Source organism: Chiloscyllium punctatum, chromosome 35 (assembly GCF_047496795.1).
Source record: "Chiloscyllium punctatum isolate Juve2018m chromosome 35, sChiPun1.3, whole genome shotgun sequence".
Lineage (NCBI taxonomy): Eukaryota > Metazoa > Chordata > Chondrichthyes > Orectolobiformes > Hemiscylliidae > Chiloscyllium > Chiloscyllium punctatum.
The window spans coordinates 22,852,663-22,879,092 of record NC_092773.1 but is presented as its reverse complement, the minus strand read 5'-3'; the positions used below and the strand labels follow the sequence as shown (position 1 = coordinate 22,879,092).

At 52.9% G+C, this 26,430-nt stretch overlaps 2 protein-coding genes across 2 annotated transcripts in view; one reads left to right on the top strand and one right to left on the bottom strand.

Moving 5' to 3' along the window:
- usp39 (ubiquitin specific peptidase 39) overlaps positions 1 to 8,006 on the bottom strand; it is a 40,183-nt gene extending 32,177 nt beyond the window's left edge. The window contains exons 1-3 of the mRNA XM_072553810.1: positions 7,945 to 8,006; positions 5,825 to 5,865; positions 550 to 631 (exon numbers count right to left, since the gene is read on the bottom strand). Coding sequence (XP_072409911.1) covers positions 550 to 631; positions 5,825 to 5,865; positions 7,945 to 8,006 — 185 coding nt within the window. The remainder of the gene's footprint in view (positions 1 to 549; positions 632 to 5,824; positions 5,866 to 7,944) is intronic.
- A 1,739-nt stretch (positions 8,007 to 9,745) lies between these two features.
- Positions 9,746 to 24,322, top strand: c35h2orf68 (chromosome 35 C2orf68 homolog). The gene is made up of 4 exons (XM_072554310.1): positions 9,746 to 9,919; positions 14,023 to 14,138; positions 17,380 to 17,540; positions 23,097 to 24,322. The coding sequence occupies exons 1-4, from the start codon at positions 9,777 to 9,779 to the stop codon at positions 23,217 to 23,219; spliced, it is 543 nt and encodes a 180-aa protein (XP_072410411.1). The 5' UTR covers positions 9,746 to 9,776; the 3' UTR covers positions 23,220 to 24,322.
- The last annotated feature ends 2,108 nt before the right edge of the window (positions 24,323 to 26,430 follow it).

Sequence of the window (26,430 nt, the reverse complement as noted above, 5' to 3'; positions counted from 1 at the left end):
ACAAATCAATTGGGTAGATTTGGCTTGTTTCTCCCGAAGAACTAATCAAATCATTTAAAATGTGACAGGGCAGCCACAGGGAACGTGGGGGAGACAACCTTAAAACTGGAGTTTGAAGGCAGGAATTTCTCGGTCCCTAAAAAGCAACGGACTCTGGGCTGACTGCAGCTTTCAGGAGCGAACTGGTCGCGGAATAATGGTTGGTAAGGATCGGGCCGAATCGAACAGAGTCGCAGAACGTGCTCACGGGGCTGCATACCCTGATGTTCACTGCCCGACACTGTATCGGTCTGATCGTCCGAGCAGACTGGCCCGCTGTACCAGTGAGCCTCCGCACCTACTTTCACAGCCATCCCCACAGACTGACAGAGGGGGAGCACCACAGTCTGGACGATGGAATGATTTTCATCCAGCCCAATCAAATCAAGAGAGGGAAGAGATGTGCATTCCTACGGCCCAGCGTATTTACCTAATCTTCCAGCTGGGAAGAACACTCTCGGTTTTATACAAGACACGTTAAAGCACAGCCAACGGTGGGGTCACGCTCACCGATTGATAGTGTCCAGGTAGGGACAATGCCTGCTTCGGTCATCCTCCTCCTCCTGAGGGTGTAATCTCGCGATCTTGGAGGCTACAACACAGAAAGGCAAAGAACGGACACTGTTAACATTCACCCTACCTTGGGACCCTGTCTTGCAGCCCACTGCTAACTCGAGCGAAGTCTAACGGGGCAGGCAATTAGCGCGAGGGACAGCCAGGCGAGTTGATCTGTGGTAGACCCATGGAACGACGCCACGGGATCACAGAAACCAGGAGGAGGAGTAGGCCATTCAACTCTACCAGGCTGCTTCCTGCCCACGTCGGCAACTTTCAGAATAACGTTAAGCGTCAAAATTAAGTGATGCACTCACTTGGGGGAGGTTAAGGGATGCGCAGGGAGCAGACCGGGCCTGAACGAGACGTAGACCGGTAGGTGCAAGAACGAAAATAGGTTCTGAAACTTGGGTCACTTGACCCAACTTGTCTATCGTTAATAATTGTAAAAATTAAATCGTTAGGGGTTAATCACGATGACAGGGCGGCTGCAGTAGGCAGGAGACGGTTGATGCCGGTACGATCAGTCACTGCAGCCTGAGGAATTTCAGCTTCGAGCCGACGAGCTGGAGACCGAGCCACAGATACAGCAGGGCTGGTGCAAGTTCCTTACAGAAAGCAGGCATAACCCCGTGGGGTTGACTCACCGGATTTAACAAAACCGGAAGAATGTGAGCAGGTAAGGTGGTCAAGAAGGGATAGATGGGTGGCATTGCGATACAGGGAAGCCATCCAAGTCTGCCGGACGGAAATAGGAACGCTGGGGCAGTACAATCAGGGGAGTCTGCAATTCGAGTCCAGAAGACTGCACTCTATTGCCTACTGCCAGCATCAGGACGTCTGTTCAGAGCTGGAGAGGCATTTGTAACGGTGGGAGCAGGGATCCAGTTCGTGTGACTCACGTGGGTAACAAGACAGAAGCATGACTAGGGAAGGGGACGATGGCCAGCTAAGGACTCCATTAGAAATCAGAACCTTAAAAGTATTAAGTCGAGGTGAGCTGAGCCATGAGCAAATTGGCATAGGACTAAGATTAGTGTGATAAACATGTGGCTTCAAGATCTACGTAGGAGAAGCAGGTTAATGGGTCACATTTTACAGTGGGAAAGTGACAGCTATATGATGGAATGGTCTTCACCTGATCCATACAGGGACCAGTGTTCCAGTGAATTGCAGATTTAGTATATACAGTTCAGCTTGTGGGGGCAGGGGTCATGGGGAAGAGGACAAAGTAAATTAGAGGGGTAAGATGACAAGCAGGGTAGCTATTTGGCTAATGATGATCAGCGTGTGGTAAGGAGGCAGAACATGGGTGGCACCGCTGCCTCACTGCACCAGGGACCCAGGTTCGATTCCAGTCTCGGGCGACTGTCTGTGTGGGAGTTTGCACATTCTCCCCCGGCCGTGTCTGCGTGGGTTTCCTCCGGGTGCTCCGGTTTCCTCCCACAGTCCAAAGACTGTGCAAGCCAGGTGAATTGGCTAAAGTCAGGGGTAAATATAGGGTAGGGGAATAGGACTGGATGGGTTACTCTGCGGAGGGTCAGAGTGGACCCGTTGGGCCAAATGGCCTGTGTCTGTACTGTAGAAAATCTAATCTAATATAAAGCTCAAAGTGCACCAAGCAACGGTACACCAAATAACGGGAGTACACAGCGTATGTAATAACTAATGAAGCCAAGCTAAGTATCACTCTGAATGTACCAACACCACCAGCACTAGTCACTCTCTGCAAGCCAACAGCCCGACACATGATACAACCTCTACCCCCTCCCCCCCCCCCACTCCGACTGTGCCAGGTGGCACCATGGCACTGCAAATACATCAACTGCACTGCCCCACCAAGTCAGGTGGCATTGCAATGTGTGCCAACCACCCTTCACGAACCAGCTGGCGTCCCGACATGTGCCAACAACCCTCCCTGAGCTGGACGGCACCATGAACTGTGCCTACGACCCTCCCCCCAAGCTAGGTGGCACTGCGACCTGTGCCAACAATCTCTCATAAGCCAGTTGGCACTGCAAGCGGTGCTCACGACACTTCCCATGCGAGAGGGCATGCCAACCTGTGTCAAAAACCCCTTCACATGCCAGATGGTACAGCTACATGTCCCTAAAACGCCCCATGAGCTGGATGACCCTGAAAGCTGCACTATCTACACTTCCTGAGTCAGGAAGGCATTGCAAACTCTGCCAAAAGAACCTGCCTGAGCCAGGGAGGGCACCGCAAGCTGTACCAACAAACCCTGCCAAGCTGGAAGGGGTGGGGGGGCACCGTGAGCTGTGCCAACAAAACCTGCTCACCAAATGGGGAGGGCACCGTGAGCTGTACCAACAAACCCTGCCAAGCTGGAAGGGGTGGGGGGGCACCGTGAGCTGTGCCAACAAAACCTGCTCACCAAATGGGGAGGGCACCGTGAGCTGTGCCAACCCCCCCCCCCACCCCCCCCCCCACCCCCCCCCAGGGCAGGCGGGGGGGCCCCCCCCCCGAGCTGTGCCAACCAAAACCTGCTCACCAAATGGGGAGGGCACCGTGAGCTGTGCCAACAAACCCTGCTCAGCCAATGGGGGGGGCAGCATGAGGTGTGCCAACAAACCCTGCTCAGCCAATTGGGGGGGGCATCAGGAGCTGTGCCAACAAACCCTGCTCGGTCAATGGGGGGGCACCATGAGCTGTGCAACAAACCCTGCTCAGCCAATGGGGGGGCACCATGAGCTGTGCCAACAAACCCTGCTCAGCCAATGGTGGGGGGCACCATGAGCTGTGCCAACAAACCCTGCTCAGCCAATGGGGGGGCACCATGAGCTGTGACAACAAACCCTGCTCAGCCAATGGGGGGGGGCACCATGAGCTGTGCCAACAAACCCTGCTCAGCCAATGGGGGGGCACCATGATCTGTGCCAACAAACCCTGCTCAGCCAATGGGGGGCACCATGAGCTGTGCCAACAAACCCTGCTCAGCCAATGGGGGGGCACCATGAGCTGTGCCAACAAACCCTGCTCAGCCAATGGGGGGGGCACCATGAGCTGTGCCAAACAAACCCTGCTCAGCCAATGGGGGGGCACCATGAGCTGTGCCAACAAACCCTGCTCAGCCAATGGGGGGGGGCACCATGAGCTGTGCCAACAAATCCTGCTCAGCCAATGGGGGGGGGGCACCATGAGCTGTGCCAACAAACCCTGCTCAGCCAATGGGGGGGGCACCATGAGCTGTGCCAACAAACCCTGCTCAGCCAATGGGGGGGGGGGCACCATGAGCTGTGCCAACAAACCCTGCTCAGCCAATGGGGGGGCACCATGAGCTGTGCCAACAAACCCTGCTCAGCCAATGGGGGGGGGCCACCATGAGCTGTGCCAACAAATCCTGCTCAGCCAATGGGGGGGGGGCACCATGAGCTGTGCCAACAAACCCTGCTCAGCCAATGGGGGGGCACCATGATCTGTGCCAACAAACTCTGCTCAGCCAATGGGGGGGGGGCACCATGAGCTGTGCCAACAAACCCTGCTCAGCCAATGGGGGCCACCATGAGCTGTGCCAACAAACCCTGCTCAGCCAATGGTGGGGGGGCACCATGAGCTGTGCCAACAAACCCTGCTCAGCCAATGGGGGGGGCACCATGAGCTGTGCCAACAAACCCTGCTCAGCCAATGGTGGGGGGGGGGGCACCATGAGCTGTGCCAACAAACCCTGCTCAGCCAATGGGGGTGGGGCACCATGAGCTGTGCCAACAAACCCTGCTCAGCCAATGGTGGGGGGGGGCACCATGAGCTGTGCCAACAAACCCTGCTCAGCCAATGGGGGTGGGCACCATGAGCTGTGCCAACAAACCCTGCTCAGCCAATGGGGGGGGCACCATGAGCTGTGTCAACAAACCCTGCTCAGCTAATGGGTAATGGGGGGGCACCTTGAGCTGTGCCAACAACACTGCTCAGCCAATGGGGGGGGAGGGAATGAGCTGTGCCACCAAACCCTGCTCAGCCAATGGGGGGGGGGGGGGGGCACCATGAGCTGTGCCAACAAACCCTGCTCAGCCAATGGGGGGGCACCATGAGCTGTGCCAACAAACCCTGCTCAGCCAATGGGGGGCACCATGAGCTGTGCCAACAAACCCTGCTCAGCCAATGGGGGGGCACCATGAGCTGTGCCAACAAACCCTGCTCAGCCAATGGGGGGGGGCACCATGAGCTGTGCCAACAAATCCTGCTCAGCCAATGGGGGGGCACCATGAGCTGTGCCAACAAACCCTGCTCAGCCAATGGGGGGCACCATGAGCTGTGCCAACAAACCCTGCTCAGCCAATGGGGGGGCACCATGAGCTGTGCCAACAAACCCTGCTCAGCCAATGGGGGGGCACCATGAGCTGTGCCAACAAACCCTGCTCAGCCAATGGGGGGGCACCATGAGCTGTGCCAACAAACCCTGCTCAGCCAATGGGGGGGGCACCATGAGCTGTGCCAACAAATCCTGCTCAGCCAATGGGGGGGCACCATGAGCTGTGCCAACAAACCCTGCTCAGCCAATGGGGGGCACCATGAGCTGTGCCAACAAACCCTGCTCAGCCAATGGGGGGGCACCATGAGCTGTGCCAACAAACCCTGCTCAGCCAATGGGGGTGGGCACCATGAGCTGTGCCAACAAACCCTGCTCAGCCAATGGGGGGGCACCATGAGCTGTGCCAACAAACCCTGCTCAGCCAATGGGGGGCACCATGAGCTGTGCCAACAAACCCTGCTCAGCCAATGGGGGGGGGCACCATGAGCTGTGCCAACAAACCCTGCTCAGCCAATGGGGGGGGCACCATGATCTGTGCCAACAAACCCTGCTCAGCCAATGGTGGGGGGGGGCACCATGAGCTGTGCCAACAAACCCTGCTCAGCCAATGGGGGTGGGCACCATGAGCTGTGCCAACAAACCCTGCTCAGCCAATGGGGGGGCACCATGAGCTGTGCCAACAAACCCTGCTCAGCCAATGGGGGGGCACCATGAGCTGTGCCAACAAACCCTGCTCAGCCAATGGGGGGGCACCATGAGCTGTGCCAATAAACCCTGCTCAGCCAATGGGGGGGGCACCATGAGCTGTGCCAATAAACCCTGTTGAGCAGCCCCCCCCCCCGGATCTGAGGAACTTTCTAGAAGTTGTTTTTTGGGAGGTGCGCTACAAGGAACGCACGGCCCTTTCTCCCCACCCCCCGGGGGTACCTGGCTCCAGTCCCCCTCGTCCCCGCTCTCCACCTCCTGCTTCACCGCCGCCATCACCAACCGTCTGCCCCCACCTTCCACAGGATGGCCGACCAGCCCGCTTCCCCGGAGTTACCCACAGCACACCCACCAGCCCGGCCTCACAGCTCCTCCCCCCCCGCCCCAGCTCCTCCCCCAGCTCCTCCCCCCTCCCCCTCCCCCAACTCCTCCCCCCACTTCCCCAACTCCTCCCCCCACTCCCCCAGCTCCTCCCCCCCACTTCCCCAGCTCCTCCCCCCACTTCCCCAGCTCCGCCCCCCACTTCCCCAGCTCCTCCCCCCACTTCCCCAGCTCCTCCCCCCCACTTCCCCAGCTCCTCCCCCCTCGCCCCAGCTCCTCCCCCCACTCCCCCAGCTCCTCCCCCCCACTTCCCCAGCTCCTCCCCCCCACTCCCCCAACTCCTCCCCCCACTTCCCCAGCTCCTCCCCCCTCCCCCAACTCCTCCCCCCCACTTCCCAACTCCACCCCCAACTTCCCCAGCTCCTCCCCCCCACTTCCCCAGCTCCTCCCCCTCGCCCCAGCTCCTCCCCCCACTTCCCCAGCTCCTCCCCCCACTTCCCCAGCTCCTCCCCCCACTTCCCCAGCTCCACCCCCCACTTCCCCAGCTCACCCCCCCCCACTTCCCCAGCTCCTCCCCCCCACTTCCCCAGCTCCTCCCCCCTCCCCAGCTCATCCCCCCCACTTCCCCAGCTCCTCCCCCCTCCCCAGCTCACCCCCCCCACTTCCCCAGCTCACCCCCCCCCACTTCCCCAACTCCTCCCCCACTTCCCCAGCTCATCCCCCCCACTTCCCCAGCTCCTTCCCCCCACTTCCCCAACTCCTCCCCCCCACTTCCCCAGCTCCTCCCCCCTCCCCAGCTCACCCCCCCCACTTCCCCAGCTCACCCCCCCCACTTCCCCAGCTCACCCCCCCACTTCCCCAGCTCCTCCCCCCACTTCCCCAGTTCCTCCCCCCCACTTCCCCAGCTCCTCCCCCCTCCCCAGCTCATCCCCCCCCCACTTCCCCAGCTCATCCCCCCCACTTCCCCAGCTCCTCCCCCCTCCCCAGCTCACCCCCCCCACTTCCCCAGCTCACCCCCCCCCACTTCCCCAGCTCACCCCCCCACTTCCCCAGCTCCTCCCCCCACTTCCCCAGTTCCTCCCCCCCACTTCCCCAGCTCCTCCCCCCTCCCCAGCTCATCCCCCCCCCACTTCCCCAGCTCACCCCCCCACTTCCCCAGCTCCTCCCCCCTCCCCAGCTCACCCCCCCACTCCCCCAGCTCCTCCCCCCCACTTCCCCAGCTCCACCCCCCCACTTCCCCAGTTCCTCCCCCCACTTCCCCAGCTCCTCCCCCCTCCCCAGCTCACCCCCCCCCCACTTCCCCAGCTCACCCCCCCCACTTCCCCAGCTCATCCCCCCTCCCCAGCTCACCACCCCCCCACTTCCCCAGCTCCACCCCCCACTTCCCCAGCTCCTCCCCCCTCCCCAGCTCACCCCCCCCCCACACTTCCCCAGCTCATCTCTCCTTTCCATCCGTTTGAAGTTAATAAAAATCACACAACACCAGGATTATGATCCAACAGGGTTTAATTGGAAGCCCTGAGGAAGGAGCGTCGCTCCGAGAGCTAGTGTGTTTCCAAATAAACCTGTTGGACTATAATCTGGTGTTGTGTGATTTTTAACTTTGTACACCCCGACTCCTCTACATCATGCCATCGGGTTTAAGAAATCAATTGTAAAGAAAATACTGCCCACCCCCAAAAACCTCTTTAAATATATATTCACCCAAGTCTAAAGTAGATCGAGAAATTGTGGAAAAATATCACCCCTCCATCATCTCCCTTTAGGTCACATTCTCCAAAACCGTTTGAGTGAAATTAAAGCGTTACTAGTTAAAAATAAATGCTGAGCATCTGCTCCTGGGGTGGTTGGGAGAAAACCTAACGACTTAATGTTCTTGTTCCCCAAGAGTTTTGCTTTTCTTATTCAATAACAGGTTTCTGAAATAAATTGACCAGCTCCTGGTTGTGATGTGGGGTTTCTGGCTTGAACGTGGCCGAGTTTCTCAGTTGGATTATTTCTGCTCTGCCCATGGAGACTAAAACGTGTGCGAGCCAGGCGTAGGTAGCAGTCACAAAGTTGAACCAGGGGACGTGCGCTCACAAGAGAGGTCCATTGTAGAAAGATTTTGCCCCATGGTCATCATTTTGGAGAGGCAAATCGGGGCAGGACTTATACACTTTATGGTTAGAAATCGCACAACACCAGGGCTATAGTCCAACAGGTTTATTTGAAGGCACTGTCTTTCGGAGTGCTGCTCATTCATCAGGTGGTTGTGGGGTATAAGATGAGAATTTATAGCAAATGTTTACAGTATGATGTAACTGAAATTATATATTGAAAAAGACCTTGATTGTTTGTTAGGCCTCTCATCTTTTAGAATGACCATGCTGGTTTCAGTTGTCAACAGTACGGTCCTGGGGAGTGGTTCAACTGTCACCACAAACTGGTGCAGTTTTGAATAGTTAAGATTACCTAGTGTGGAAACAGGCGTTTTAGTCCAACAAGTCCACACCGACCCTCCGAAGAGAAACCCACCCCCTATATTTACCCCTGACTAATCCACCTGGCCAATTCACCCTAACCTGCACATCTTTGGACTGTGGGAGGAAACCGGAGCAGACACGGGGTCGGGGGGTGGGGGGGGGGGGGGGGGGAGAATGTGCAAACACCACACAGACAGTTGCCCGAGGCAGAAATTGAACCCAGGTCCCTGATGCTGTGAGGCAGCAGTGCTAACCACTGAGCCACCGTGCCGCCCTCAATAAGAAGAGTAAAACTATATAACTGAAAGAGTCTTCTTTCTGTTGTTTCCACCATGAATCCTGACAAAAGTCAGAGGTCACACAACACCAGGTTCAAGTCCAACAGGTTTATTTGAAATCACAAGCTTTTGTAGCGCTGCTCCTATGTCGCAGTCCGACACTGTGCTGACAAGAATACATTGGTACTCGTGTTAAAAAGAGAACAAGATTTACATTCAAATGGCATCTTTCACCGTCTCAGGATGTCCCCCGATGCTTTAAAGTGAACAAGGTACTTTTGAAGCAGTTATTGATTCAGTGCAGGAAACAGGGTTGGAGTGGTAGAGATGGACAGCACAGAAACAGACCCTTCGTCCATGTCAACCAGATATCCTGACCTAATCCAGTCCCATCTGCCAGCACCCAGCCCATATCCCTCCAAACCCTTCCTATTCATATACCCATCCAATGCCTTTTAAATGTCGTAATTGTACCAGCCTCCACCACTTCCTCTGGCAGCTCATTCCATACACGTACCACCCTCTGTGCGAAATAGTTGCCCCTTTGGTCTCTTTTATATCTTTCCCCTCTCACCCTAAACCTATGCCCCTCTAGTTTTGGACTCCCCCACCCCAGGGAAAAGACCTTCTCTATTTACCCTATCTATGTCCCTCATGACTTCAGTAGGTTATTCTGGAGTTCTACACAGTGTCTTGGGCATTCACATTCATCCCTCAACCAAAGTCACAAAAACTGATATTCTGTTCCTGGGAGCTTGTTATTCTGCCAGTTAAGTTTTAAGTCAGGGATAGGTACATTGTTAAGCAGGGGTATTCAAGCACACAGTCCAAAGAGAAATGGAGTTGGGCCACTGCTTAGATAATGAATGATAGGATGGCATGGAGGGGCTGAATGGCCTACTGCTGTGTTATTATGACCCCCCACCACCACCCTTTGCTTTTATATAAAGTGAAATGGTATGAAGAATAGCAATTTCTCCCCCCACCCCAGCACACGTTCTTTTGCAAAGTATCAGAACAGGTCAATTTTGTGCAAGTGTGGAGTTTTATTGCACAGGTTGGAGGGTGAGTGGAGTTATCCGGGATAGCGGCTGGTCGGCCATCCACCCCGCTTCCAGCCGGACGGCCGGCCGGCCTGGATGGATGGAGCTGGAGGACGAGGGCTCCGCTCCCCGGGACAAGGCGGCGGAGGCGGCAGCAGCAGCAGCAGCAGCCGCCGCCAAATCCACCCGGCTCGACATGAGCCACGGCTTCGTCCGCCACATCCGCCGTAACCAGATCGCCAGGTTGGTGAGAGGAAAAGCTGAGGGGGGGGGGAGGGGGGGGGAGGCGGTTGCCGTGCTAGCCGGAAGGGGCGGTAGATACACTGAAGCAGAGTGATGATTGACAGCCCGACTGACCAACCAGACGGCGGGGTGTCCGCCCTCAGCTCTGATTGACAGCGGCTCCGCCATTGGGAAGTGCGGGGTCTCCGAAGGGTGCCCAATCAGGGAGAGGACAGGGATGGCTGATGGTCGCGTGTGGGTGATTGAAGGCCCGCTCCACCAAGTGAGAGGCGGCATTCTTGCCCTCCGTTCTGATTGACAGGGGTTCCACCAATGGGAAGAACGATCCTCTCGAGGTGACCGATTAGAGGGAGGATGGGCGGGATGACGTCTTGTTGGTGATTGACAGCCGGCTCTGCCAACAGGGCGACGCCGCTTACGCCAATGGGAAGGAGGCACCCCTCGGGCCGACCAATCGGGGCGCGGAGGGGGCGGGGCGACCAGCTGCTTGTGACGGATTGACAGGCATTCCAGCCAACGGGGAAGCGCCGTCCCCTTTGATTGACAGCGGTTTGGCCAATGGGAAGGAGGAGGGGAGGGGGAATGAAGAGGTTCACTTGTTTTCCCCCCCCACTGATGAGAGGAGTTTCTCCAGTAATTTCTGGTTTTTATTTTTAAATGGTCCCAATATTGGCTCCACCTCAGCAAGTTGCAGCCAATCCCTCCGTTCCAGCGCAGCGAGCAAACCTACATCCAATCCTGCCCTCTCTACCCTATCTACTCAGATGATCCAACTTCCAACATTTATATTTGCACACCGCCTGGCCCAAGGTTTGACCAAGGAGATTTTGGGCCAGTTTTCTTGGGAAAGAGGCGCAAAAATTCTTTGGAATTGGTGTCAAATGTAGACAGGATGGTTAAAAAGGCATTTGGCGCACTTGCCTTCATTGCTCACACCTTTTGAGTGAAGGATTCACATTGGGGTTGTACAGGACATTGGTGACGCCTCGTCTGGGGTAAAATTGTGTCCAGTTCTGGTCGCCCTGTCATCGGAGGCAGGTTATTAAGCTGGAGAGGGTATCAGAAGAGATTTACCAGTGTGTCGCAGAGGATGGAGGGTTTGAATTATAAGGAGAGGATGGAAAGGCTGGAATGTAAGGGTGAACTTAGATAAGCTGAATGGCAGGTATCTTTTCCCTCAGGTAGGGGATTTCAAGACTTAGAGAGGCATACTTTTAAGGTGAGAGGAGAAAGATTTCAAAAAGATCCGAGCGGCAATGTTTTTTATTAACACAGAGAGCGGTTTGTCTGTAGAATGAACTTCCACAGGAAGCAGACAGAGTTACAACATTTAAAAGACATCTGGATAAGTACATGAATAGGAAAGGTTTGGAGGGATATGGGCCAAACGCAGGCAGGGTGGGACTAGTTTGGTTTGGGATTATGGTCGGCACGGACTGGTTGGGCCGAAGGGTCTGCTTCCGTGCTCTACAGCTCTTAAGAGATGAATGGGAGAAGATTTGGCAGGCGTGCTCATAATCGTCGGAGCAGAAGCGAGGGAAAGGCATACTCATTGGCGCAGAGGATAAGCCAACCACAGGGCACAGATTTTAAGGTGATTGGCAGAAAGGTGCAATGATGACAGGAGGAAATCCTTTTGCCGTAGCGAGCGGTCACTATCTGGAATGCACTGGTAGAGAGCTTGGTGGAGGCAGGTTCAAGTCACAGTCTTCCAAAAGAAACTGGAAAGGAAGAATGTGTCGGGTTTAAGGGTCAAAGCCAGGGCTCGGGGCACTGGGTCAGTTGCTCCTTAGCAAAACCAGCACAGGCAGGCGTTTTGAGTTATAGGTGAGGATCCGATCAGCTTATGCTGATCTGACTGGGGATGCGGGTGACTTTGCAATCATCTCACAGAGCATGAAACAGCCCCTCAGTTCCCTCAGCTACGCAGAGGCATACTGGGTGGCCACTAGGAGGCACTGTGGGTCAGAGGGAGCTTGGTGTACATATACACCGGTCCCTTAAGGTGGCAGGACAGGGGTTTAAAGTGATTCCGAAGGATTATGGGATACTTGCCTTCATTAACCGAGACAGAGTTTAAGAACAGGGGAGGTTTGGCTGGGAGCTGTACACAACGTGGGTGAGGCGAGAGTGTTGCGGGCAATTCTGGTATCCACATTATAGAAGGGATGGGATAGCACTGGGAGAGAGGGGAAGGGACAGAGAGAGATTGATCAGGACGGTGCCTCTTGGGACGGCTGGAGAATTTCAGTTCTTGAAGAGAGATTGGCGCAGGCTAGGTGTGGTTTTCCTTAGAGCTGCGGAGATGGAGAGGGGAGATGATCGAGACGGATAAGATGGGGAAGGGTATCGGTGAGGTAAACAGGAAGGAAGCTTTGCCCCTTGATGGAGGGATCAGTGACGCGGGGAGGGAGATAGGTAGATTTAAGGAAAGAGGCAGGACGGTTAAAGAGAGAACGTGAGGAATTTCCCTCAGACGCTGGTGGGTAACCTAGTAGTCACTCGCTGTAAGGGGATCGGGGGGGGTGTGAGAGACCGTGCCAAGGCTATGGGGCACATACTGGGGAAACAGGACTTAGAACAGCAAGGTGGTTGGCACAGACGTGATGGACCAAAGAGCCTTGCTTTGTGCTGGGAAACCTGTAATTCTTTGCTGCTTTACCTATGACATTGAAGATCCGTTAGGACAGATGCCCGACTCCCGGTTCAAGTGGGAAATGTAGTCCCTGTGATTTGGCTGGTTGGTTTCAGTGCCAGGGCATTCAGGGGGTTGAACCTGTCACGCCGACGGAGGCGATGCTGAATCCGAGGGGTCGGGAGGCTCAACACGGTACTAAATAGTGCGGTGAAGAAGGCATATGGTGTACTGTCTTTTATTGGTAGAGGAATTGAGTTCCGGAGTCCTGAGGTCATGTTGCAGTTGTAGAAGACTCTGGTGCGGCCGCATCTGGAGTATTGTGTGCAGTTTTGGTCGCCATACTATAGGAAGGATGTGGAGGCACTGGAACGGGTGCAGAGGAGGTTTACCAGGATGTTGCCTGGCATGGTAGGAAGATCGTATGAGGAAAGGCTGAGGCACTTGGGGCTATTTTCATTGGAGAAAAGAAGGTTTAGGGGTGACTTGATCGAGGTGTACAAGATGATTAGGGGTTTAGATAGGGTTGACTTTGAGAACCTTTTTTCCACGTATGGAGTCAGCTATTACGAGGGGCCATAGCTTTAAATTAAGGGGTGGTGGGTAGAGGACAGATGTTAGGGGTAGATTCTTTACTCAGCGAGTCGTAAGTTCATGGAATGCCCTGCCAGTAGCAGTGGTGGACTCTCCCTCTTTATGGGCATTTAAACGGGCATTGGATAGGTATATGGAGGATAGTGGTCTAGTATAGGTTAGGTGGGCTTGGATCGGCGCAACATCGAGGGCCAAAGGGCCTGTACTGCGCTGTATTCTTCTATGTTCTATGTTCTATGTTCTATACGACTGTAACACAACCGGCTAGCTCTGTAGCATTACTGCCAACAACAGAGAATCGTAGAGTCATAGAGATGTACAGAAACAGACCCTTCGGCCCCACCCGTCCATGCTGACCCAGATATCCCAACCCAATCTAGTCCCACCTGCCAACACCCGGCCCCTATCCCTCCAAACCCTTCTCATTCGTGTCCCCATCCAAATGCCTTTTCAATGCTGTCATTGTACCAGCCTCCACCACTTCCTCTGTCAGCTCATTCCATGCACGTACCACCCCCTGTGTGAAAATGTTGCCCCTTAGATCTCTTTAATATCTTTCCCCTCTCACCCCAGACCTATGCCCCTCTAGTTCTGGACTCCCCGACCCTAGGGAAAAGACCTTGTCTATTTACTCTATCCCTGCCCCCTCATAATTTTGTAAACCTCTATAAGGTCACCCCTCAGCCTCTGATGCTCCAGGGAAAACAGCCCCAGCCTGTTCAGCCTCTCCCTATAGCTCAAACCCTCCAACACCCTTGTCAATCTTTTCTGAACCCTTTCACAACATCCTTCCGATAGCAAGGAGACCAGGATTGCAGTGGCCGAACCAATGTCCTGTACAGCCGCCACATGACCTCCCATTTTGTTTTCCCAGAGACGATTACGATAGGGAGGTGAGACAGGCGAAGGAGAGGCAGAAGAAGAGGCAAACGCCAGCTCCTGTCCGTCCCCGCAAGCCTGACCAGCAAGTGTACCACCCGCGCCGCAAGAGTAAGTGCCACTTCTCGATGACGGGCACTGCCATCTGGCACGGGGTGGCGCTCATCGGTGTGGGTAAACGCAACACATCATCAAAAGAAATCGCGTTACGGGTGTGGGGGTAGGGGGCTTTACAAAATAAAAATGTGGCACCGAGTACTACGAGGAGGTACCGGGTTCGCAAATTTGGAGAAGATTTGTGGATCAGGTTGTAAGTTTGCTGGCTGAGCTGGACGGTCTGTTCTCAGACGTTTCGTCACCGTGCTCGGTAACATCGTCAGTGAGCCTCGGGTGAAGCTCTGCCCCGCTTTCGTGGATGTGTCTTGGTCTCTGCTGTTGGGTGATTATCGTTTTTCTCAAAGGTTGGTAAATGGTCCATCAGTAAACAGTCGAGGGAGAGGCCAGACGGGCTGGGGCTGCTTTTTTTTCCCTGGAGCGTCGGAGGCTGTGGGGGGGGGGTGACCTCATCAAACAACGAAGGGTATGGATCAGCTAAACAGACAAGGTCGTTTTTCCCTGGGGGAGTCCAGAACGAGGGGGGCATAGGTTTAGGGTGAGAGGGGAAAGACGTAAAAGGGACCTGAGGGGCAACTTTTTCACACAGAGGGTCGTACGTGTGTGGAATGAGCTGCCAGAGGAAGTGGTGGAGGCTGGTACAACTGCGACATTTAAGAGGCATCTGGATTGAGACATGGATAGGAAGGGTTTGGAGGATTATGGGGCCAAGTGCTGGCACCTGGGACTAGTTGAGGTCGGGCTATCTGGGTCGGCATGGACGGGTTGGACCGAAGGGGCTGTTTGCGTGCCGTGACCCGAGGATCTGGACCCCCGTTTACCAACCTCTGAGAAAATGAACCGAGAAGGGTGTCCCCCACCCTTCAGACATCGCCAGAAAGCGGGACAGGACATGTGCGCTTCACCGGAGTCTCCCCGACGACGTTGCCGAGCGCGGTGACGAAACGTCTGCGACCAAACCTGGTACTGCTCCGCGAGCAAGCGGACGAACCCGGAGTTATCTGGTGGTGTGACCGAAAAGCCCTGGTTAAGGATGCGGGGGAGGGGGGCGGGGTGCGAGAAGAGACGAAAGGGAGGGCCGAAACCGGTCTAAGCATGCGACGGGGGGGGGGGGGGGGGGGGGGGGCGCAATTTGAACCGTGGAGACGTCACTGGATAAGGGAATGCGGCCGGTGGAATTTGAATCCCATTCACAAGAAAACTCAACTCTTGGAATTGAAAGCGTGTCCCAATCCACCCCCCCCCCCCCCCCCCCCCCACCCCGATCGTGGATTTCCTGTCGCTGGTATTAACAACCCATCTGGTTCACCCATGTACCCTCAGGAAGATAAATCTGCAGCGAAGCTTTTGATTCTTAACTGCTGTCAGGGTGAGTGGAAAAGCGCAGCCGGGTCGGGCAGCATCCCGAGGAGCGGGAGAGTCGACGTTTCGGGCGTACGCCCTCCATCGGGAATCAAAATGCCTGAAGCGTTGACTCTCCCACTCCTCGGGATGCTGCCCGACCTGGCTTTTGATGCTTCCCACCCTGGACTCTCCAGCACCTGCGCGTTCTCCAAGCGAGGGATGACCCTCCCGTCCCCTCGAGTGAAATGCAAAGGAACCCATTTGAGGGACCAGATTGGGTTGGGAAGTCTGGTCGGCACGGACACGTCTGGTCTGTTTTCGTGCTGTTCATCTCTATGACTCTTATCGTCCTGACGAAGTGTTGCGGCAACCAAAGGAGGCGTTGGCGAGAGTACATCTGGAGTCTGGTGTCCACTTTTGGTCTCCTTACTTGAGGAAGGACGCAGGTCCCAACACTGGAGACAACTCAGAGGAGGTTCACCAGGTTGATTCCTGGGATGAAATGGCTGTCGAATTGTTTGTGCTTGTCCTCACCAGGATTGGGGGAGGGTTTCTGATATACAAAACTGGAAGGTGGACGTTGAACAGACATCCCACCACCCCCCCCACCCCCTCCACAAGGTGGCACAGTCTCAAACACCAGGAGACAGAGGGAGCTGAGGGAGAAATGGTTTCTCTCAGAGAGTCGTGCATCTGTGCCCTGATGGAGGCAGAAGCAATTGTCAGCTTCCAGCAGGAGATGGATAGCTTTCTGATGAAAAGCAGGATTAGGGGCTAATGGGGCAGGAGAGCGGGGATTGAGACCAGGAGAGGATCACGGTCATGGGGCGACACAGTGGCTCAGCAGTTAGCACTGCTGCCTCGCAGCGCCAGGGACCCAGGTTCGATTCCAGCCTCAGGTGACTGTGTGACGTTTGCACTTTCTCCCTGTGTCTGCGTGGGTTTCCTCCGGGTGCTCCAGTTTCCTCCCACAATCCAAAGATGTGCAGGTTAGGGTGGATTGGCCGTGCTAAATTACCCATAGTGCTCAGGGATGTGCAGGTTAGGGTGGATTAGCCATGCTAAATTACCCAAAATGCTCAGGGATGTGCAGGTTTGGGTGAATTGACCATGCTAAATTACCCATAATGCTCAGGGATGTGCAGGTTAGGGTGGATTGGCCATGCTAAATTACCCATAATGCTCAGGGATGTGCAGGTTAGGGTGGATTGGCCATGCTAAATTACCCATAATGCTCAGGGATGTGCAGGTTAGGGTGGATTGGCCATGCTAAATTACCCATAATGCTCAGGGATGTGCAGGTTAGGGTGGATTGGCCATGCTAAATTACCCATATTGCTCAGGGATGTGCAGGTTAGGGTGGATTGGCCATGCTAAATTACCCATAGTGCTCAGGGATGTGCAGGTTAGGGTGGATTGGCCATGCTAAATTACCCATAATGCTCAGGGATGTGCAGGTTAGGGTGGATTGGCCATGCTAAATTACCCATAGTGCTCAGGGATGTGCAGGTTAGGGTGGATTGGCCGTGCTAAATTACCCATAGTGCTCAGGGATGTGCAGGTTAGGGTGGATTGGCCATGATAAATTACCCATAGTGTTAGGTGCATTAATCAGAGGGAAATGGATCTGGGTGGGTTACTCTTCGGAGGGTCAGTGTGGGCCGAAGGGCCTGTTTCCACACTGTAGGGAATCTAATCTAATGTCAAACGGAGGCTGAATTCCCTACTCCCGCTCCTGTGTTCCCAAGGATTGAATGTCTTCCGTGGGGGGGGGACGCGAATCTGTGGAATTCTTTCCCGCCGCGGCTGGGTGGTGAAACCTGTTGTGGGACGAGGCAGTTAGATGTTTCGCCAAGAAGTGGGGGGGAATTGATGCGCCAGTTCCCTTTTCTAGACGGAGTGGAGTATTCTTCGGGCTTCGAGTGCGAGGAGTCCAACGAGAGCAGCTCCGGGACCGACCAGGAGCCGCCGGCGATGGAGCACCGCAGCACCGAGCTCTTCTGCCTGGATTACCAGGCGGACGACAAAATCGTCACCTCGGTGGTCATTCACAAGGTGAGTCGGAGGGGGAGGGCGCGAGGCCGCCCTCTGCTGGGCACCGAGCGGGATCTCAGTCTCCCAGTGACCGGCTCTGTAACCCCACCCCCCCCCCCCCCTCCTCACCGCTGTGGATAAAACAGCAAAGGCTCTGAGAGCGGAGGGAAGGGGAGGGTCGTGAATCTGAGGAACGCTTTACCACTGCGTCACGAACTGTATTCAAGGCCCAGATAGACTTTAAATCGGGAAACGGTGGACTTCGAGTCCTATTCAGCACGGAAACAGACCCTTCAGTCCAACCCGTCCATGCTGACCCAGATATCCCAACCCAATCCAGTCCCACCTGCCAGCACCCGGCCCATATCCCTCCAAACCCTTCCTATTCATATACCCATCCAAATGCCTCTTAAATGTTGTAATTGTACCAGCCTCCACCACTTCCTCTGGCAGCTCATTCCATACACGTACCACCCTCTGTGTGAAAAGGTTGCCCCTTAGGTCCCTTTTATATCTTTCCCCTCTCACCCTAAACCTATGCCCCTCTAGTTCTGGACTCCCCCACCCCAGGGAAAAGACCTTGTCTATTTACCCTATCCATGCCCCTCATAATTTTATAAACCTCTATAAGGTCACCCCCTCAGCCTCCGACGCTCCAGAGAAAACAGCCCCAGCCTGTTCAGCCTCTCCCTGTAGCTCAAATCCTCCAACCCTGGCAACATCCTTGTAAATCTGTTCTGAACCCTTTCAAGTTTCACAACATCTTCCCTAAAACAGGGAGACCAGAATTGCACGCAGTATTCCGACAGCAGCCGAACCAAAGCCCTGTACAGCCGCAACATGACCTCCCAACTCCTCCATTCATTTTATTTCAGTGAAGCCAAGAGAGTCTGTTCTGATCGAGAAGCGGCAGTCAAAGGTTAACTGGGTAAATATTCCAAAAGGGTTCTTGCGTTCATATTGCACTCTTCATGCAGCCCACCTCACAGCACTGTGGGTGCAGTTCTCCTTAACGCTGGTACGATCACGGCAGCTAGCCTGCGCTAAGCTAACGCCCTCAGACAGCAGTGCGCTAGTGACCAGATCAGGTGTTCCCTGCAGTGTTGGTTGAGGGATAGCTATTAATCGGGACACCAGGGATAACTCCTGTGCTCCCACTGTCAGGCAGATATGGCCTCAGTCTGAACAGTGACAGCTCTGACACTGATCAGGGTGGGACTTGAAGCAGGAGCTCCGCAATTCAGAGACAAGAACGGAACAGATTGCACACACACGCACCTTATACACGCACTTGCACAGACACACACAGACATAGACACACGCACACCACTCATACGCATGCAGACACACTTACACACAGACAAACACACACGTATAGATACACAGACACAGACATACAGGCACATACACACACTTCCACATGTATAGACACATATACACTCACACACACAACAAACACACTACAGACACACAACCACATACAAACATACAGACACACGCACACAAACACATGCCCATATGCACACAGAAACACAGACCCAGATACATGTGCACAAACACATGCGCACAGAGACACGCACACACAGACCCAGATACACATGCACACGCAGACATACACACATACAGCCACACGCACAGATGTGCAGGCACATATACACACACACACTCACACATGTACAGGGACACAAACACATACAGACACACAGATACTCACGCACTTACAGACACATATACACATATACTCGCACACATACAGAGACGCATAGACGCAAACACCGACGTACAAATACACACATACAAGCACATGCCCACGCACACATACAGATACACGCACGTACACACACATACTCAGACACACGCACACACACACAACACATGCACATACTCACACACACATACAGACAACACACGCACATACTCAGACACACACACAGACAACACATGCACATACTCAGACACGTACACACATACAGACAACACACACTCAGACACACACAGATACAGACAACACACGCACATACAGACAACACACGCACATACTCAGACACACACACACATACAGACAACACACGCACATACTCAGACACACACACATACAGACAACACACGCACATACAGACAACACATGCACATACTCAGACACGCACACATACAGACAACACCCACATACTCAGACACGCACATACATACAGACAACACGCACATACTCAGACACACACACACATACAGACAACACACGCATATACAGACAACACACACTCAGACACACGCACATACTCAGACACACACACATACAGACAACACACGCACATACTCACACACACACATACAGACAACACACGCACATACTCAGACACACACACAGACAACACATGCACATACTCAGACACGTACACACATACAGACAACACACACTCAGACACACACAGATACAGACAACACACGCACATACAGACAACACACGCACATACTCAGACACACACACACATACAGACAACACACGCACATACTCAGACACACACACATACAGACAACACACGCACATACAGACAACACATGCACATACTCAGACACACACACATACAGACAACACACGCACATACAGACAACACATGCACATACTCAGACACGCACACATACAGACAACACCCACATACTCAGACACGCACATACATACAGACAACACGCACATACTCAGACACACATACAGACAACACACGCATATACAGACAACACACACTCAGACACACGCACATACTCAGACACACACACATACAGACAACACACGCACATACTCACACACACACATACTCAGACACGCACACATACAGACAACACGCACATACTCAGACACGCACACACATACAGACAACACACGCACATACTCAGACACACACACAGACAACACACAGTCAGACACACACACATACAGACAACACACACTCAGACACACACACATACAGACAACACACGCACATACTCAGACACACAGACAACACATGTACATTCTCAGACACACGCACATACTCAGACATGCACACACATACAGACAACACACGCACATACTCAGACATGCACACACATACAGACAACACACGCACATACAGACAACACATGCACATACTCAGACACGCACACATACAGACAACACACGCACATACTCAGACATGCACACACATACAGACAACACACGCACATACAGACAACACATGCACATACTCAGACACGCACACATACAGACAACACCCACATACTCAGACACGCACATACATACAGACAACACGCACATACTCAGACATGCACACACATACAGACAACACACGCACATACAGACAACACATGCACATACTCAGACACGCACACATACAGACAACACCCACATACTCAGACACGCACATACATACAGACAACACGCACATACTCAGACACACACACACATACAGACAACACACGCATATACAGACAACACACACTCAGACACACGCACATACTCAGACACACACACATACAGACAACACACGCACATACTCACACACACACATACAGACAACACACGCACACATACAGACAACACGCACATACTCAGACACGCACACACATACAGACAACACACGCACATACTCAGACACACACAGACAACACACAGTCAGACACACACACATACAGACAACACACACTCAGACACACACACATACAGACAACACACGCACATACTCAGACACACAGACAACACATGTACATACTCAGACACACGCACATACTCAGACATGCACACACATACAGACAACACACGCACATACTCAGACATGCACACACATACAGACAACACATGCACATACTCACACACACACACACTCAGACACAGACAACACACACTCAGACACACACACATACAGACAACACACACTCAGACACACACACATACAGACAACACACACTCAGACACACACACATACAGACAACACAAGCACATACTCAGACACACACACAGACAACACATGTACATACTCAGACATGCACACACATACAGACAACACACGCACATACTCACACACTCAGACACACGCACATACACACACACATACATACAACACGCACATACTCAGACATGCACACACATACAACACACGCACATACTCACACGCACACACATACAAACACACGCACATACTCAGACACACACACATACAGACAACACGCGCACATACTCAGACACGCACACACATACAGACAACACACGCACATACTCAGACACACACAGACAACACACAGTCAGACACACACACATACAGACAACACACACTCAGACACACACACATACAGACAACACACGCACATACTCAGACACACAGACAACACATGTACATACTCAGACACACGCACATACTCAGACATGCACACACATACAGACAACACACGCACATACTCAGACATGCACACACATACAGACAACACATGCACATACTCACACACACACACACTCAGACACAGACAACACACACTCAGACACACACACATACAGACAACACACACTCAGACACACACACATACAGACAACACACACTCAGACACACACACATACAGACAACACAAGCACATACTCAGACACACACACAGACAACACATGTACATACTCAGACATGCACACACATACAGACAACACACGCACATACTCACACACTCAGACACACGCACATACACACACACATACATACAACACGCACATACTCAGACATGCACACACATACAACACACGCACATACTCACACGCACACACATACAAACACACGCACATACTCAGACACACACACATACAGACAACACATGCACATACTCAGACATGCACACACATACAGACAACACACGCACATACTCAGACACGTACAGACAACACACGCACATACTCAGACACACACAGACAACACACTCAGACACACACACATACAGACAACACACGCACATACTCAGACACGCACACACATACTCAGACATGCATACAAATACAGACAACACACACACATACTCAGACATACAGACAACACACACATACAGACAACACACACATACAGACAACACACGCACATACTCAGACACGCGCACACACACTCAGATACACGCACATAGACAACACACACAGACAGCACTCACACACATATACTCAGACACACACTCACACATACGCACTCAGACACACACGCACACACTCACAGCACTCACACACACATACTCAGACATACACATACATACAGCACATACGCACACATACAGACAACACACGCACATACTCAGACATGCACACACACTCAGATACACGCACATAGACAACACACACAGACAGCACTCACACACATATACTCAGACACACACACACATATGCACTCAGACACACATACTCAGACACACGCACATACATACAGCACATACGTACACATACAGACAACACATACTCAGACACACACAGAGCCAGCTAGCACAAGCCAGCTGGGCCGAATAGTCACCTTCCCTGAAAGGGCGAAGAAAGTGTGGAAGTGCACAGAAAGCAGTGACCCTGTTCCTTTCGTTCCTCTCTGCATGCAGGGTGACGATCCCAGGATCGTGGCCGAAAAGATCGGGAGTAAGAACAGCCTGGAGCCTCTGATGAAAGAAGCCCTGAGATTGCGGATCCAGGAGGAGATCGAGAAGAGGATGTCGAAGCGTTGAGCGCCACCCCAGACACAGCCGGTGCTCGGGTTTTTGTTGGTACTTTCATGTCTACGTGTGGTTTCTTTTCCCCAGCTCCAGAGTGAGGTGTGGGACGATTCAAGGCCCTGTTGTGGGGTGGGGCGGGGTGGGGTGGGGTGGGTAGGGGTGTGTGCTACAGCAACTGTGGCACGGGGCAACTTGATCGAGAACGAGGGAACGGGAAAGCGAGGGCGACTTTGAATTTCTGTAGTTAGACAACACCCATCGTGCAGCGAACTGCCGAAGACAGTGGGAGTGTGCCACACTGGATGGACCTTGACTATTAGCTCCGCAATTCGCTGTGCTCAGTGTTAAACAAGAGAAACCTGACAGTACGCCGTTAATTCATGATCGATGAGCGAGTTTCACTTGCTAAAGTCCTTCACCAGTGCCAATATCGTGGGAGCAGGGCACCCCATTTCTCAAAGAGAGCAGTTTCCACGTTCTCCCCTTCCACGTGGCGTTGGAACGCAAGGGAGTCACAATCCTGGTTCACCTTTCTTTGATGGCTTACTGCAAGAATATGGAAAGCGACCTTGAATACTGCGTAGAATTGGTGCATAGTAAGGGACGGCCATCTGCAATCAGCTGGGGGTGTGGCGGGGGGGGGTGGGCGGAATAACTCTGCCCAGTGTTTCGGTTCAAACCCATTGGCCACAGAGCGGTTTTGTTGTCGAACCTTTTTAACAGTGTTTGGTTTGACGCTCCTGTCCCTGGGTGCCATCCCTCACCCACCAGGGCAAGGGTGTGGTCAGGGCGAAGGAGATACAGAGGGGGGGAGATAGATGGCGGGTTGTTCTTTTTTTTAAGAAAAGATGAGGTCCAAAACCGTGTGTGTGATGTCCAAGCTCAGCCGTTGCCCTGTTTGGCTGCGCTCTCCTCAGTCCCAGTGACACTGATCGTTTGTCGGAATGCAGGCTGTTCCTTTCGAACCTCCCGACTTGGTTGTGATTTTCCAAGAGTTGGCCGTGTTTTGGTTTGGTTGCGGTAGATTTGGACCCTGGCTGTGTACATAAAATGGTTTTTGTGTGTGTTCCTGTTCTGCCATGTGTCAAATAAACTTTGTATGTTTTTAAAAGGCTCTCCATCTTGTGCCTACCTGTTCCTGTTGCTTTAGGCCCAGATATCCTGTCCAACACACTCGAAGCCCACGTTCTGTTGAGGTTAGCACTCAGGAACTCCTCACTGAGACCTCAAGTCTTTTATCCCCAGACTCAGTGTTGCAGAATAATAAATTGGATTTATATTCTCCTGCACACGAGGCTTATGCTTTTTCTCTTTTATTTGAATGATATTAGATATGAACATAGGAGATATAGTTAGTTAGTTTGCAGATAGAGTCGTAAGAGACATAACAGACCCTTCGGTCCAACCCGTCCATGCTTACCCAGATACCCCAACCCAATCTAGTCCCACCTGCCAGCACCCGGCCCATATCCCTCCAAACCCTTCCTATTCATATACCCATCCAAATGCCTCTTAAATGTTGCAATTGTACCAGCCCCCACCACTTCCTCTGGCAGCTCATTCCTTACATGTACCACCCTCTGTGTGAAAAAGTTGCCCCTTAGGTCCATTTTATATCTTTCCCCTCTCACCCTCAACCTATGCCCCTCTAGTTCTGGACTCCCCCACCCCAGGGAAAAGACCTTGTCTATTTATCCTATCCATGCTTCTCATAATTTTGTAAACCTCTATAAGGTCACCCCTCAGCCTCCGACGCTCCAGGGAAAATAGCCCCAGCCTGTTCAGCCTCTTCCCTGTAGCTCAAAACCTCCAATCCTGGCAACGCCCTTATAAATCTTTTCTGAACCCTTTCACAACATCTTTCCGATAGGAAGGAGACCAGAATTGCACTCAATATTCCAACAGTGGCCTAACCGATGTCCTGTACAGCCGCAACATGACCTCCCAAATTCCTCCTCAACTTTCGTTGAAATCTGCTCCCCCCCCCCCCCCCCCCTTATTTTGAGGCTGTTCCCCCTAGTTCTAGTTTCAGTGGAAACAACCTCCCTGCTTCTATCTTATCTATTCCCGTCATCATTTCATATGTTTCTACACATACCCTCATTCTTCTGAGTTCCAGCGAGTACAGTCCCAGCCTATTCAGTCTCTCCACATAAACCAAATCCTGTAGAGGACTCTGGTCTGAGGTGTTTGCCCTCCAAAAGGCAGTTCAAAACAAAAGATTATCCACATACGGGGAACATTCGCTTTTGGAAAGACAAGATTTTACGATGTCCTCATTGACATTTTCAGATGACTCACAAAATCAACACAACAGATCATGAGCAAAACCAATGTAGTGTACAAAATCCCATGCAAGGACTGAACAAAGCGCTACATAGGACATACAGCTAACGATCTGCATCCATGAACACCAACGAGCCACAAACGACACGACCAGCTATCCTTAGTAGCCACACACGCAGATGACAAGCAACATGAGTTCGACTGGGACAACGCTACTATTATAGGACAAGCCAAACAGAGAACAGCCAGGGAATTCCTAGAGGCATGGTACTCATCCACAGATTCAATCAATAAGCACATCGACCTGGACCCAATATACCGGCCAGTGCAGCAGACAGCTGGAACTGACAACCGGAAGCGGCAGATACAAATCACTATAAATGTCGGAGGAAATATCACAGAAGCGCTTCACAGGAGGCTCCCAAGCACTGAGGATGTCACCTAGACAGGGGACGAAACGTCTGCAACACAAATTCCCAGCTCGGCGAACAGAACCACAACAATAGATCATATTGCAGAGGTTTACAAAATCATCAGGGGCAAGGATTGGGGGGGGGAATAGGTAGGGGGAGTCCAAAACTAGAAGGGCATAGGTTTAAGATGAGAGATTTGTAGTGATTGGAAGGGTTTAGAGGGATATGGGCCAAGTGCTGGCAAGTGGGACTAGATTAGGTTAGGACGTGTTAGGCTAAATGGTCTGTGTCCGTGCTGTGCATCTCTATGACTCTTGATACCTCAGATGTGACTTGCTCAGGCACGGACTCAATGGACCGAAGGGCCTCGTTATGTGCGGCCATGACAACGAATGAGCCAGACTTCAGGACGCCAAATACAAATTGCAGCGTTTGCGGGACAATGCGAAACTTGGGTGAACGTTAGAATAGCAGGTGTGAAGTGACACCCTCTGAGAGGATCAATTCTAGACAGACAGTCACGA